At 37.6% G+C, this 13,751-nt stretch overlaps 1 protein-coding gene across 1 annotated transcript in view; it reads right to left on the bottom strand.

Moving 5' to 3' along the window:
* Nucleotides 1-544: 544 nt before the first annotated feature.
* Nucleotides 545-13,751, bottom strand: part of nid1a (nidogen 1a) — a 31,233-nt gene continuing 18,026 nt past the window's right edge. Inside the window, exons 11-18 of the mRNA XM_016241237.1 lie at nt 11,436-11,579; nt 9,870-9,989; nt 5,988-6,206; nt 4,875-5,044; nt 2,363-2,489; nt 2,034-2,205; nt 776-933; nt 545-672 (exon numbers count right to left, since the gene is read on the bottom strand). Of these exons, the coding sequence (XP_016096723.1) occupies nt 545-672; nt 776-933; nt 2,034-2,205; nt 2,363-2,489; nt 4,875-5,044; nt 5,988-6,206; nt 9,870-9,989; nt 11,436-11,579 (1,238 nt within the window). The remainder of the gene's footprint in view (nt 673-775; nt 934-2,033; nt 2,206-2,362; nt 2,490-4,874; nt 5,045-5,987; nt 6,207-9,869; nt 9,990-11,435; nt 11,580-13,751) is intronic.

Below are 13,751 nucleotides of genomic sequence, written 5' to 3'. Positions count from 1 at the left end.
GATTGGTTAGCTGGGCCAGCGTGTGCTGTGATTGGTTAGCTGGGCCAGTGTGTGTTGTGATTGGTTAGCTGGGTCTGTGTGTGCTGGGATTGGCAGCACTCGGCGCCTGGTCGGGAAATGACACGCCCCTTACCATAGCTGCCTGCAAGCTTCTGTGTAAATATTGCGTCAAAATCAAATCAATTTGAGTGCGATTTAATCCCAGATGATTGTAACCACTTTAAATTCGTCTGTCTTGGGAAAGCTAGCGTGTCTGCGACATAGTGATAACACTTGTTGCCTTCTCTAGTGCAGCTCAACCAGGTATCGTCCCAGTCGTCGATATTTGTGATATCACAAATCCCGGAAAATATGCGTTGTAGTCCAAACGAGTCGTTCGTTGTAGTTTTTGAAAAGTGATTTCTGTTCAATAAAATATCTCCTTTTGAAGTGGAATTTGAACTTTGTAACTTTGCAGATCTTTTTTATGCTCAAACAGCAACATTACAGAATAACTAAAGTTGAAAAAGTGAAAAAGCATAATAGGAACCCTTTAAGTGAAAGTTCACCTCATCCAGTCCGTGTAGTAGAGGTTCTTTCCATCAGTAGTCAGTCCGAAGGGATACTGAATTCCCTCCATAAGCTGCCTCCGACTGCCCTGCTGCGGATTCATGCACTCTACTTTATGTGTACCTGCATCAGAAACACCAAACATCATCATTAACACAAACGAGACACTCAAACAGCTGTGACTTTACTGCACTAGTAAATGTTTCTCAGTGAACTGGAGGCGTACCAGCATCCGCCCAGCACAGCAGAGACGTCTGGGGGTCGTAAGTTAAACCGTTGGGGAGGCCCAAATCATCCTTGGCCAGGACCCTGCGATTGGTGCCGTCCATGTAAGCCATCTCGATTTTGGGGGCGTCCCTGTTCCAGTCGGCCCAGTAAATGTAGCTGAGGAAGAAAAAGAAAAGCCTTTACAATAACTATTTCACTGCAGAAAAAATGGTACTTTGGAAATCACTCAAATTCATAATGCTAAGAATGAGTGTTTTTTTGTAACAAAGCTGTAATCATGGTCTAAAACTAATGCAGGTGAAATGAGAAAAAGCAACCACCATAAATATCAGCCATGAAACTGTATTTTGCATTATTTTTAATATAACGTTATGCTGCTAAATTTAGGGTGCCTCTACACAGCCAAATTAAAGGGTTAGTTCACCGAAAAATGAAAATTAGTCCATGTTTTACTCATCCTCAAGGCATCCTAGGTGTATATGACTTTCTTCTTTCAGACGAATCCAATCGGAGTTATATTAAAAAATGTCCTGGCTCTTCCAAGCTTTATAATGGCAGTGGGTGTTTTTTTTTTTTTTTTTCAACAGTCCAAAAGACGTCAAATAAAGCGCATCCATAATTAATTAAACGTGCCTCACACAGCTTTGGGGGGTGAATAAAGGCTTCCTGTAGCGAATCAATGTGTTTTTGGAAGATATATCCATATTTAAAACGTTAGAAACTGTTTTCTCTAACTTCTGCTTTCCGTTCCCGAAAGCGCATGAAAAAACACTCGCCCACTGCCATTATACAGCTTGAAAGAGATGAGACATTTTTTAATATAACTCCGATTGGATTCATCTGAAAGAAGAAAATCATATAAACCAAGGATGCATTGAGGGTGAGTAAATCATGAGCTAATTTTCATTTTTGGGTGAACTAACCCTTTAAGGCTGCTCAGTGCCTGCTCAAAATTCAGTGTAAAGACATAATGCCACTTTAAAACCAGATTAGATTATGCCTGCTCTGCCACCTCTAAAGACACCTAAATGTCACTTAAGAAGCACTTCTTTGCTGTGTAAAATTGGCATGTGTAAAGAAACATTTATTATTGAATTGCTCACACGACTTACAAGGGTCAGATTATCACACTTCATTGTTATCAGTCTTATTGATTTAACCAAGCATTGCGTTGCATTTCTATCCAACTATATCTTTACTTGCCAAAATCACTTTTGTTAATTTTAGACGCTGGTTGTTTCTAGTTAGTCACGCACCCATTGGTGGGATCAGTTATGATGGCTCTCGGGTTAACCAGGTCTGTGTTAATCAAGACATGGCGCTGGGATCCGTCTAATGAGGAAACTTCAATTCTGTCCTTTATGGAGTCTGTCCAGAACACGTTTCTGCCCAGATGGTCGATAGCGATGCCTTCAGGACTGCTGAGATCTGACACAGAAATCAGTTTGAAAATCAGTGTCAGACAACTTCTTAAGATCCTATGAAATCAAAACTGATCTTTTGTGATCCACAGAAGACTGCGAATAGGTTTGGAACGATGCAATGAGTCATTTTTGGGTGAACTATTGGTTAAAATTGATGCTACCTAATTTAATGATGTGGACGGGTACTCCTCCTTGTAGACCAGCTTTGCTAATGGCAGGTGTGCTGATGTCTGTCCAATACACCATCTTCTCCACGCAGTCAAAAGCAATTCCAATCACCACTTTCTCCTGCAAAAACGATAAAAAAGACATGCATGGAACGACTCTAAAGCTGCCTTCAGGCATTCATATATCTGTCTGGCTGTGAACGGCTGTCTAGACAAAACGTGAAACCACACATCCAGAATCTGAGTCAGATGAGTCTTGGGCAAGCTTTGTTACCAACACATTTTTCCTTGCTTAATAAGCTTCACTGATGTTAGTCATTATAGTAAATGTTAGCATGTGAGCAGTAAATAAGAACAGATGGGATGTAGATTTATTCAAACTTATGATTTCCCACAGTACTGCACATAATAGGACCTAAAAAGTCAATTTCGTGGGTCAGTGGATGAAAATATAAACCTTGTGCATATGCTGCACGAGTAGCTTAACACAATAAATTGGCAATATAATCAGAAATAGCAAGAAACCATAATAAATTTGGGGTCAGTAAGAGTGCTTGGACTCAGCAAGGATGCATTAAATTGATCAAAAGTAACAGTAAAGACAATTATAATGTTACAAAAGATTTATATTTCAAATAAATGCTGCTCTTTTTAAATGTATATTTACTAAAGAATCCTGAAAATAAAAATGTATCACAGTTCCCACAAAAATATGAAGCAGCACAACCAGTGGTCGAATTGTAAAATAAATTCAAGGGTAATGGTGGGGATTTTTGTTGATAACGATAATTAATATTTTGCCGAGTGTGTTTTTGTGCTGGTTTAGGCTTGGATAAATAAATGACACTAAATTCGCCAGTAGGTGGCGGCAAGTGTCTGTTTTAATGAATGATTCATTGAACCCTTCAGTCAAACCATTCTTTCAAAATGGCTAATTCAATTAGTATGGAAGCAAGTTGACTGTCTTTATGAATGGATCATTACATAATTGGCTCAATCCATTCGTTCAAAAACAAATTAATTTAGGAAAAATACACCACAGTGTTGCTCTGTGACGCACAACAGCTCTGCTCCGGCTTTGTTTGGAACTATTTCATTTGCAAAACAGAAAAAAAAAGACAAAATGTGTCTAAAATGTAATGTAAGGATCATGTGACACTGAAGACTGGAGTAATGATGCTGAAAACTCAGCTTTGATCACAGCAACAAGTTACATTTTACAATATACAGTATATATACACATAGAAATCAGTTACTTTAAACTAATAATATTTCACAAAATGCACTGCATTTTGATCAAATAAATGCAGCTTTGGTGAGCACAAGAGACTTCTTTCAAAAACGTTAAAAAATCTTGAATACAGTTTTATACTTAAGAAACAGTTTAGTCAAGGGCGCCTGCAGAAAACATGCATGTTAACATCATTTTCCTTTGTAAATATTCTGCTCTGTTTCTCCTGGAATCCCTCCTCACATTCTAAAGTTAAGGAGGTTATGTAATCAGCAGAGGCAGCATATGGCTCTGAAAAACAATTTCTCTCACTAATATTTCCAAGAAAAACAAAGTTAAGCAATTCTAAAATTCCCCAGCAGTTCTCTGGCTCGGTGTTATCAACAGTTGAACTGAGAGAGACAAACTACGAGCAGAACACAAACCACAGTGACACGTTCGCTCTGCAGTTACTAACATCACTAAACAGCCTCTCCATTAATGCATTCCAGAGCTTCAAAACATCAGAGCAAAGACTTCTGGATGACTCTACAGACTGTACAGAGCATAGAGCAATTTTGTGAATAATTTGGCCTAAAACACTTCATGACAATTTATAACCAACACAAGTATGTGTTGCGCTCTCGGGCGTTAGTAAAAGGCTTTACCGGGAGGTGCAGTGCAGTTTTAGCTTCGTTCTTCTTCAGGTTGTGACCTTCCAGAGGAATATACTCAATCTTCCCGCTCTGGGCGAAGAGGATGTGGCTGCCAGGAGGCAAAGGACTGACGTTAGGATCGGGTGTTGGTCCAATCGGGCGAGGGACATCATGACCAGGACCTGAGGAACAGAAGATGCATGATTATAAATGACTTAATTTATAATCATATGACAATTCACCACCTATGTGTACAGTAATGGTCAATGTGGCAATAAAAATGTATTAGTACAAAAATTGGCATTGATGTCATATGTTGTTACAATTCTAAAATTCCCCAGCGAGCCCCCAGCAGTTCTCTGGCTCGGTGTTATCAACAGTTGAACTGAGAGAGACAAACTACGAGCAGAACACAAACCACAGTGACACGTTCGCTCTGCAGTTACTAACATCACTAAACAGCCTCTCCATTAATGCATTCCAGAGCTTCAAAACATCAGAGCAAAGACTTCTGGATGACTCTACAGACTGTACAGAGCATAGAGCAATTTTGTGAATAATTTGGCCTAAAACACTTCATGACAATTTATAACCAACACAAGTATGTGTTGCGCTCTCGGGCGTTAGTAAAAGGCTTTACCGGGAGGTGCAGTGCAGTTTTAGCTTCGTTCTTCTTCAGGTTGTGACCTTCCAGAGGAATATACTCAATCTTCCCGCTCTGGGCGAAGAGGATGTGGCTGCCAGGAGGCAAAGGACTGACGTTAGGATCGGGTGTTGGTCCAATCGGGCGAGGGACATCATGACCAGGACCTGAGGAACAGAAGATGCATGATTATAAATGACTTAATTTATAATCATATGACAATTCACCACCTATGTGTACAGTAATGGTCAATGTGGCAATAAAAATGTATTAGTACAAAAATTGGCATTGATGTCATATGTTGTTATGTAAGTTTAGCTTCATCAGCTGCAGCAGTGGCTTTGTTCCAAAAACCTAATGAGCTGCCTATGCAGGTACTGTATTTTAGGACAGTGTTTGTCAACCAACAGGCCTCAGGAGTCTTTCAATGGCCTACAAGATAGCTTAAAACTATTTAAAATGCGACTAAACGAGCTTTGAAGTAAAAGTTTAGATGTTGACTATTTGTCAGCACAACTGTTTTCAACATTGCTAATAATCAGAAATGTTTCTCGAGCAGCAGATCAGCATATTATACTGATTTCTGAAGGATCATGTGACACTGAAGACTGGAGTAATGATGCTGAAAATACAGCTTTGATCACAGCCGCGAATAAATTGCAGTTTACAATATATTCACATAAAAATAATCTATTTTAAATAGAAATAATGTCTTACAATATTAGTTTTTACTGTATTTCTAAAATTAATGCAGGCTTGGTGAGCAGAAGAGACTTTATTTCAAAAATATAGAAAAAAATCTCTCTGACTCCAAACTTTTGAACGGCCTTGGAGCCAAAAAGGTTGCGAACCTCTGTTTTATGCCATCCTGCTCCTGACACTAAAGTAGGCAAAATACATGCGTCCTTCCAGAATGCATTGCAACAAGCAATATGTGTCTTATGTACTTTTATGCTTACAAGAATATTGCAACAATATTTCAGAATTAGTCAGTGATGATTGTCGTTTCAGTTAGTCTGCTGACTTATAAGACAGTTCTCTCTGTAGACAGCAAAGCAGCTCTTGGTTTTGGAACAGAGTCTTTATGAGTAAAGCATGTGTAGGACTCACACTCAGGAAAGCGCCCGGGTCCCGTTCGCGTCCCAGAGATCTCCAGTCCATCGCGGTTCACACACCAGCACTGCCCTGCACTGGCATGACACTGCATGGGGTCGTACTCGCCCTGGGAGTCACAGGTCGGCACATACTGACCGGATACAGGACGGGGGCCGCGGGGCCCAGCGCCCAGAACGCTATCTCTATGCAGCTGGCAGCGCGTCTTCTCATATTCTGCACAGATACAAATACACACACAGTTAACCCTATAAACCTTACCTACTGTATCATATTTGACATGCAAAGCCTCTAAATGATCAACATGATCAAACCTTGCTGTTTAAATTTGCTGTTAAACACACTCAATCTACTCCATGCCTTCTGTCGTCTGATTGATAGTTTAGACATTTTTTTATCAAGTTAAAGCTCTTTTAGTGTAATTGTACAAAAGTCCACCTTCAGCTTGTGCTTCACGCATCTTTTTGCTGTCAAATCTTGACTGATTTTTAGTAGGGACGCATAAAATCATGAGTATGTTTTGATTTAAAGGTCAGAAGCTATAGCTTACATGAAAAAAAGAATTACAAACATGGCACTTACATTAAATAATTTTATATATACTTGCTAATTTATTCATTAATGTGTAATATGTTATATTTTTTAAACAAATTATGAGCTCTAAAAGATTTCTGTATGAGCTCTTTTGCTTTAGACCTTTTACAAATGTTATCATAAAATAAAATGCTAAGGTTACCACCGCATCTTTCTGAAAAAAAAATGCAGTGATTAATATATCGTTTATTTATAGTTCAATCATGACAACTCTCGGAACATTTTAGCATGGTGATGGATATGGCAATGTTAATGTATTTGGTCTTGGTGGAATAGATCTGCTACGCTGCTGCTGCTGAATTGCTGCTGCTGTTGGTTATTGCTGTAGTTGTAGATTATTGCTGCTGCAAGCAAGTACAGGAACTTGCTACTGCCAATGCATATGTCGATACGGTGCCGTGAGTATTTAAGACATACTGCTGCTGCACAAATAGCATATAAAATAACCCCGTAGCAGATCTATACAGGTGGAGCTGGGGAAGGTGGAGGGTTTCAGAGAACTCTGAAAGCGCGCTGCAGGAATCTCTAGTGAATGCTAGCCAGCCATATAAATGCAAGGCAGTAAGCTCATTGGCTGCATATGCAGCATGAACCAATCAGCTTGTGCCAAGTCGTTTAACTCTCTGAATATCATCAGTTACGTTAACAACCCGTCAGAATGCGCCATCTAGAGTTTCATGACTGAACTGTATATTTATTTCCAAATCTTCAATGTACTGTCATTATAAAATAACTTTATTATTGTTTATTTAATTCTAACAAATAAGTTCCTGTAAAAAACTATCCAAAATTAATAATAATTATATATCGGTATCGGCATCGGCTATTGGCCAAAATGATTTGAAAATTATTGGCATATCGGATATCGGCAAAAATACAATATCGTGCACCTCTAATTTTTAGTAAACGTAAGAATAACTTTAGTGATATTTCCAGATGAACACTTACTGGACTGAAGCAACTTTGCTTATCTGATGAATTGAATCATGAATAATTTTTTTGAAAAATCTCAAGTCTCAAATACGATTGTCAGACTTTTGAGGAGCGTTTAGCATCATTGGATTGCATTGCATTATATGTTTTGATCATTTAAATCTCATCTTTCGAAGACATATTATTGGAGATATAGAGGGATGTCTGATATTTGTATCATTTTATGTAAGTATCTGCTGTACTGTTATAAAGATCTCATTGATTTACATTACAAGCAGCAGATTTTCATCACTTTTTGTCCCTATAAATATCAGCATCTGTGCCCAATTGCATATTTTTGCTCAGTTTGGGCCTCTGAATAAAACTAAAACGGTTTTTCTAACTATTCTTTCATATGCTTCAGTCTATATTATTGTATAAAGCGCTACATAAATAAAGGTGACTTGACTTTTTTCAAGTGCTTTAGGCTTTACAGGGTTAAAAAGCACATAAACTTGATAGTAGTAGTGCATTTATTGCATACCTGCTCATGCTATTGTATTTTACAGAGCCAGACTTTTGACTTTTGGTTTTTATTTGCAGTTTAGAGATTGTCTGGCTAACATGAAAAGCGACTGACCCACATAGTATGTGAAAAGTATTTGCAATGTCAACCAGCGGAGGCTCAATGCTAAAGTTAACCTGTCAAACACTGACCCCTGGGCTTATGCAGACAGTCAACAGATCCAGGATCGAACTTCATCTCTTTCTAAGAATTTCCAGTATTTCCACTGAAAAGCAATCAGTGCAACAGCTCTGGGGTTAAATCTGAAACAGATATGCTCATGTGAGCTGCTGCGGTACATTACATCAGTCTAAAGAGCTCCGTCTGCTCGTCCCTGGAAAGCAAATCAGGTTACAATAACAAAACTCAACGCTCTGCAGACTAATCAATACCATTACTACCACAATCATGACAGAGCTCATAGTCGACATGACACACTGAAGACAAACATGCCTTAGGCAATACAGGGCTCTCAAACTAGATTTTAAAGCGTGTAAAATCATTTCAGTCTGAACCAGAATATAAAGTCATGCTCCACAGAGTCTGTTTTGAATTATTAAGTTAAATCTCAGGAAAAGCTGAGTATCCTGACTATCCAGGTCATATTTTGCATAAAAATTAGGTCTATATTTAAAACAAATGTAATTTTATATATATATATATATATATATATATATATATATATAACTTCAAAAATCATACTATCTTCAAAATCAGATACCTTATATTTAAGAGAGACTTCATTTAGAGTTTTTATTTTTTGGGAAATTAGATTTTCATTATTTTTAAAATACTATTCGAAAAGAAATAGACTGTAAATTTGAAGTGTTTACATTTAGAAATTAAATGGAATAATCAGGATTTAAAAAAATATTTTAGTATAAAGTCTATTATTATGCTCACCAAGGCTTATCCTATTTGATCCAAATATAGTAGAAAACAAAAATATTTGTATTTAAAATAACTGTTATCATTTTGGATATATTTAAATGTGGCATTTATTCCTGAATTTTCTGAAGGACCATGTGTCTTCCATGTGACACAGAATAAATTACATTTGACAATATATTCACCTAGAAAACAGCTATTTTAATTTTATTTTGATTATTTTGATCAAATAAATGCAGCACTGGTGAGCAGTACAGACTTCTTTCAAATATATATATATATATATATATATATATATATAAATAAACAAACATAATTATTTCAAACTTTTGACCGGTGTTGTACACTTCTGCTAAAAGTTTATTCTGGCAGTTTTAATGACAACATATATGACCTTCAAGCTCATAAAATTCAACAATACTGATGCCATGGGGTCCTAAAACTCTTTGAAACCAAAGCAGCTGGTCAGTTCCCAGCAGACACGCAGCTGTCAAGCTGATTTTCATGGCGGCAGGGTTAAGCCGCGACACACCTCAGGGGTCAAGAGGTCAGGTCGTGTTGTAATATTTAAAGAGTGGAGGGTCGTCTCTCATTAGAACGACTGATACGGTTTGTGACATGAACTGTGGGTAAAAGGGCTCCGAAATAACAGCATAAAGAGCTGTTGTCTACTTTAAACTTTGTGATACTGTAGTGTTGCTCAAGGCTGGATGCTCATGCAATGACGCGCAGATGATTCTCCAAACCCAAGCGTCCAAAAACCTAATGAAATTCTCCAAATATGCTAGAAATGGCTTTAGTGGTATGTAGCAGAACTATGAATAAACCAGCAAAGCTGTTTGTGAAGGTTATGGGTCTGAATGAATGAGCACAACAAAACCAAAAGACACAACGGATGTTCATTTACAGCTAAGGTCTACCTGTAGAGCAGTGGAAACCATCGCCATAGAAACCAGGGTTACACTGACAGGTGAAAGATCCAGGTGTGTTGAAGCAGACGGCATTTTCATGACACTGATTCACCTGACACTCGTCTATGTCTGAAAGAGAGAAAGACAGAAACAAACAAAGAAAATGTACCAGTTAAATTAAAAATGTTTTGCAAAGAATTATGTCAAATGTTTTAAAAATAAAAAAGAAAATGAAATATTTATGATCCCATTTATACGTATTAATGTTTAGAAAAAAATATATGTAAAATGCTTTACATTTTATTTTCTACAGCTGTTTCTGATTTTATTACGTCATCCGCTGTGCTTCGTAGGAAGGAAAGAAAGGAAATAAATGAATAAGAAATTAAATTTTACTTAAAGAAATTTTTTTTGCATTTAAACGGCAATTAAGCACAGTGAAAATGTTTAATAAATGTAAATGATCTTTTTTTTTATTAATTATTATAAATGAAATAATTGGATAATACATTCATTATAATTAAATAATAAATGTTGAAATTTTAAACAAATGTATTACATTTAAATAGTGGATAAATGTAATAACTTATGTAATGAAGCTGAAAAATGAATGAATTGTGCAGGAGTGACTGGAAACAGAAATGAAAGCAGATCACAGCTGTGTGTGTCTGTTTTCCCTCTCGGCTCATAATCACACTGAGGCCAAGTCCATTAACATCATGCCAAGTCATTTATATTTCTCTGACAACTAATGAAGATTTGCAGATGTAGAAAATCCTGCATTTACAGCAGTGGCTGACTAATAGGAGTTTTAATGACCAATATACATATGAAATTAAAAAATAAAGATTAAAGGCAAAATTGATGTATTCAAATGAAATTAAAATTATTATAATTTTTTTTTTTAAAAGTACACTATCTATTGACCAGACTGTTGAATATACACTAGGCCGAATGAACACTTCTATTAATTAATCAATCATGCAAATAAATCACCAACAATGACCAAATATCTGCTGATGGATCAGCCTGGAAAACATTAAAATGGTGTGTATTCTTCTAATAAATCTTATGAATGAAAGCATGTCTGTATAGAGAGGCAGAGGCCCACCCTGACAGCTGCGTCCATCTCCCATGAATCCCGGCAGGCAGGTGCAGATGTAGGAGGATCCTCCGGTGTAGCTGCAGCGAGCGCGTTCAGGGACGTCACAGTCATGAGTGCCGATGCGACACGGGTCCACGGGACGCTGCACCTCTACAACACAGCACGACTGAGAATGACCAATATACATATGAAATTAAAAAATAAAGATTAAAGGCAAAATTGATGTATTCAAATGAAATTAAAATTATTATAATTTTTTTTTTTTTAAAGTACACTATCTATTGACCAGACTGTTGAATATACACTAGGCCGAATGAACACTTCTATTAATTAATCAATCATGCAAATAAATCACCAACAATGACCAAATATCTGCTGATGGATCAGCCTGGAAAACATTAAAATGGTGTGTATTCTTCTAATAAATCTTATGAATGAAAGCATGTCTGTATAGAGAGGCAGAGGCCCACCCTGACAGCTGCGTCCATCTCCCATGAATCCCGGCAGGCAGGTGCAGATGTAGGAGGATCCTCCGGTGTAGCTGCAGCGAGCGCGTTCAGGGACGTCACAGTCATGAGTGCCGATGCGACACGGGTCCACGGGACGCTGCACCTCTACAACACAGCACGACTGATTCAATTAACTGATGCAGATACATGTGAAACAGTCTGAATATCCCTGCAGGAATGATACATCACAAAAGAGATCTCTTAAATACAGGGTTCGTACACATTTTTACCAATACATTTCCATGACTTTTCCATGACTTTTGAGACAATATTCATGACCTAAATGTTCCATTATTTTACAATAAGAATAAAAATCTGTTCAAATTATCATAGCATATGTTAACTAAAATGAATGAATATTAATGCTACTCGTTTGCTTTCTTGTTTTAGTAATAAATACAAGCAGCAACTGCGCCAGACCTTACTCCACATTTCACATCACTGAATATTATCATTTATTTAACTGTGTGGCCAGGATGGCCATTTTGGTGTCATTTTGTGTGTATTTTTGCTGCTTAAATGCAACAATCTGCGCTTTAGAGCCCTGCATTTCAGCCCGAGCCCAACGGCCCCAACTTATTTATGGCTTCGGGACAATTTTCACGTCATAGCTCAGACACGGGGCAGGCATCAGGCTTGCTTCCTCCTTATGTTTATATTCTAGATATCCATCAATTCTTATGGTGATGACAAAGATTTGCCGCGCTGGTGGAAACAACACGAGACCGTGCTACCGCGACTGTCAAGAGTGGCTCGGACGGTGTTTAGTGTCCAGCAGCAGCGAGTGCTGGAAGAGTTCCATGTTAAAGCACACACAAAGCTGCGCTTTAACTTGATGATCTGAATCAGGTGTTCATTTTTGTGAAGCACTCCTGCTCAAGACCGAGACAGCAGAAAGCATATACTGTTTGTTTTCTAACAAAGCACACCGTATGCTGATATTGTGAGTGCACACAAATAAAAGTAGACCCTTAACAGTCCCGAATGATGTATTACTCTTACCTTTATGAGCAAAAATAACTGGTTGTTTCCACTGTTATAAGAAAAAAAATGCAAGTGATCGTGCTGGCGACTCCATGTCCTGCAAAGTGCGCTTTAGCTTCTCTGCACAAACGATTGGATACGCTCCTAATAGCACACATTTATCTAGGTTAACCATTTAAACTAACATTGTTTTTTAAGCATTTTATATAGGCCTATAGATTTTATTTTAGTCAAGAGGTGATTATTTGAGAAGGCTAAATTGATCAAACATAGGCTATGATTAATTCACTGTCTGCCACTGGCCGCTTGGTCGTTACTTTAAAAAAACAAAAACTTGAATTTAACAAACAAAAACATTTTCCAAACATATGTCTAAAATATATATATAACCACTTTTGTCATTAAAAACGAAATGGAACTATTTTAATGGCTACAACAGCAGCTGTGTAATTGGGGAAGAGAGAAAGAGAAAAAATGTGGATGTGACTGCGCACCGTCTCTGGAGCGCGCGAGTACCGAATGGCTTAAAAAGACGTGCAAATAAATAATAAAATTTTCTGACGATGCAACAATGACCCGATTAGGCAAGTGACAATTCTGTCAACTGTCCCGAAATGCGAGTGAAAGTCTTGTATCGCAGCGTGCAGCGGCTCTTGTAGCGCAGACAAGAGTGTGAAGAGCCGATGTGAAGCCGTTTGAAGAGAAAGTCAAAGAGAGAAGACGCGTACAGCTGAATCACTCACGCTGTTTTCAAATGACTGATTTGATCAGTCTGTGTGGACTGGACTCAGTCTGTAGGTTTGATTATTTACTCATCAAACCTACATGCTATAGGCTTTTGAATAAATGTGTGAATATCCATCATTTTAAATTCAAAAGCCGCGGGAATGAGTAAAACGATGCGCAATCCCGCACCGAAATTCAGGACCTGATTAAACACAATTCTATTATACAGTCTTGTGAAATAGATTTCAATGACTTTTCCAAAACTTTCTGGGTTTATTTATTTTTCCAAAACTTTTCCAGGCCTGGAAATTGGTGTTTTAAAATTCCATGACTTTTCCAGGTTTTTCATGACCGTACGACCCCTGTAAATATCTCAATCTCATTTCTCACAGACAGAAATGAGATTTAGATGAGACTTTTGAAGAAGCCTACAGCTTCGTTGATGTTTTAATGAGAAAAAGATCCCTCTAATCTCCTTTAGAGATGTTTTGCTTTACAAAAAACTCTCTCAGACTGTGATTCAGAAGTCACAGATGTCTACTATATATATATATATATATATATATA

Source organism: Sinocyclocheilus grahami, unplaced genomic scaffold (genome assembly GCF_001515645.1).
Source record: "Sinocyclocheilus grahami isolate Dianchi unplaced genomic scaffold, SAMN03320097.WGS_v1.1 scaffold616.1, whole genome shotgun sequence".
Classification (NCBI taxonomy): Eukaryota; Metazoa; Chordata; class Actinopteri; order Cypriniformes; family Cyprinidae; genus Sinocyclocheilus; species Sinocyclocheilus grahami.
Note: the sequence above shows the minus strand (reverse complement) of the source record. Positions and strands in the feature narration are given on the sequence as shown.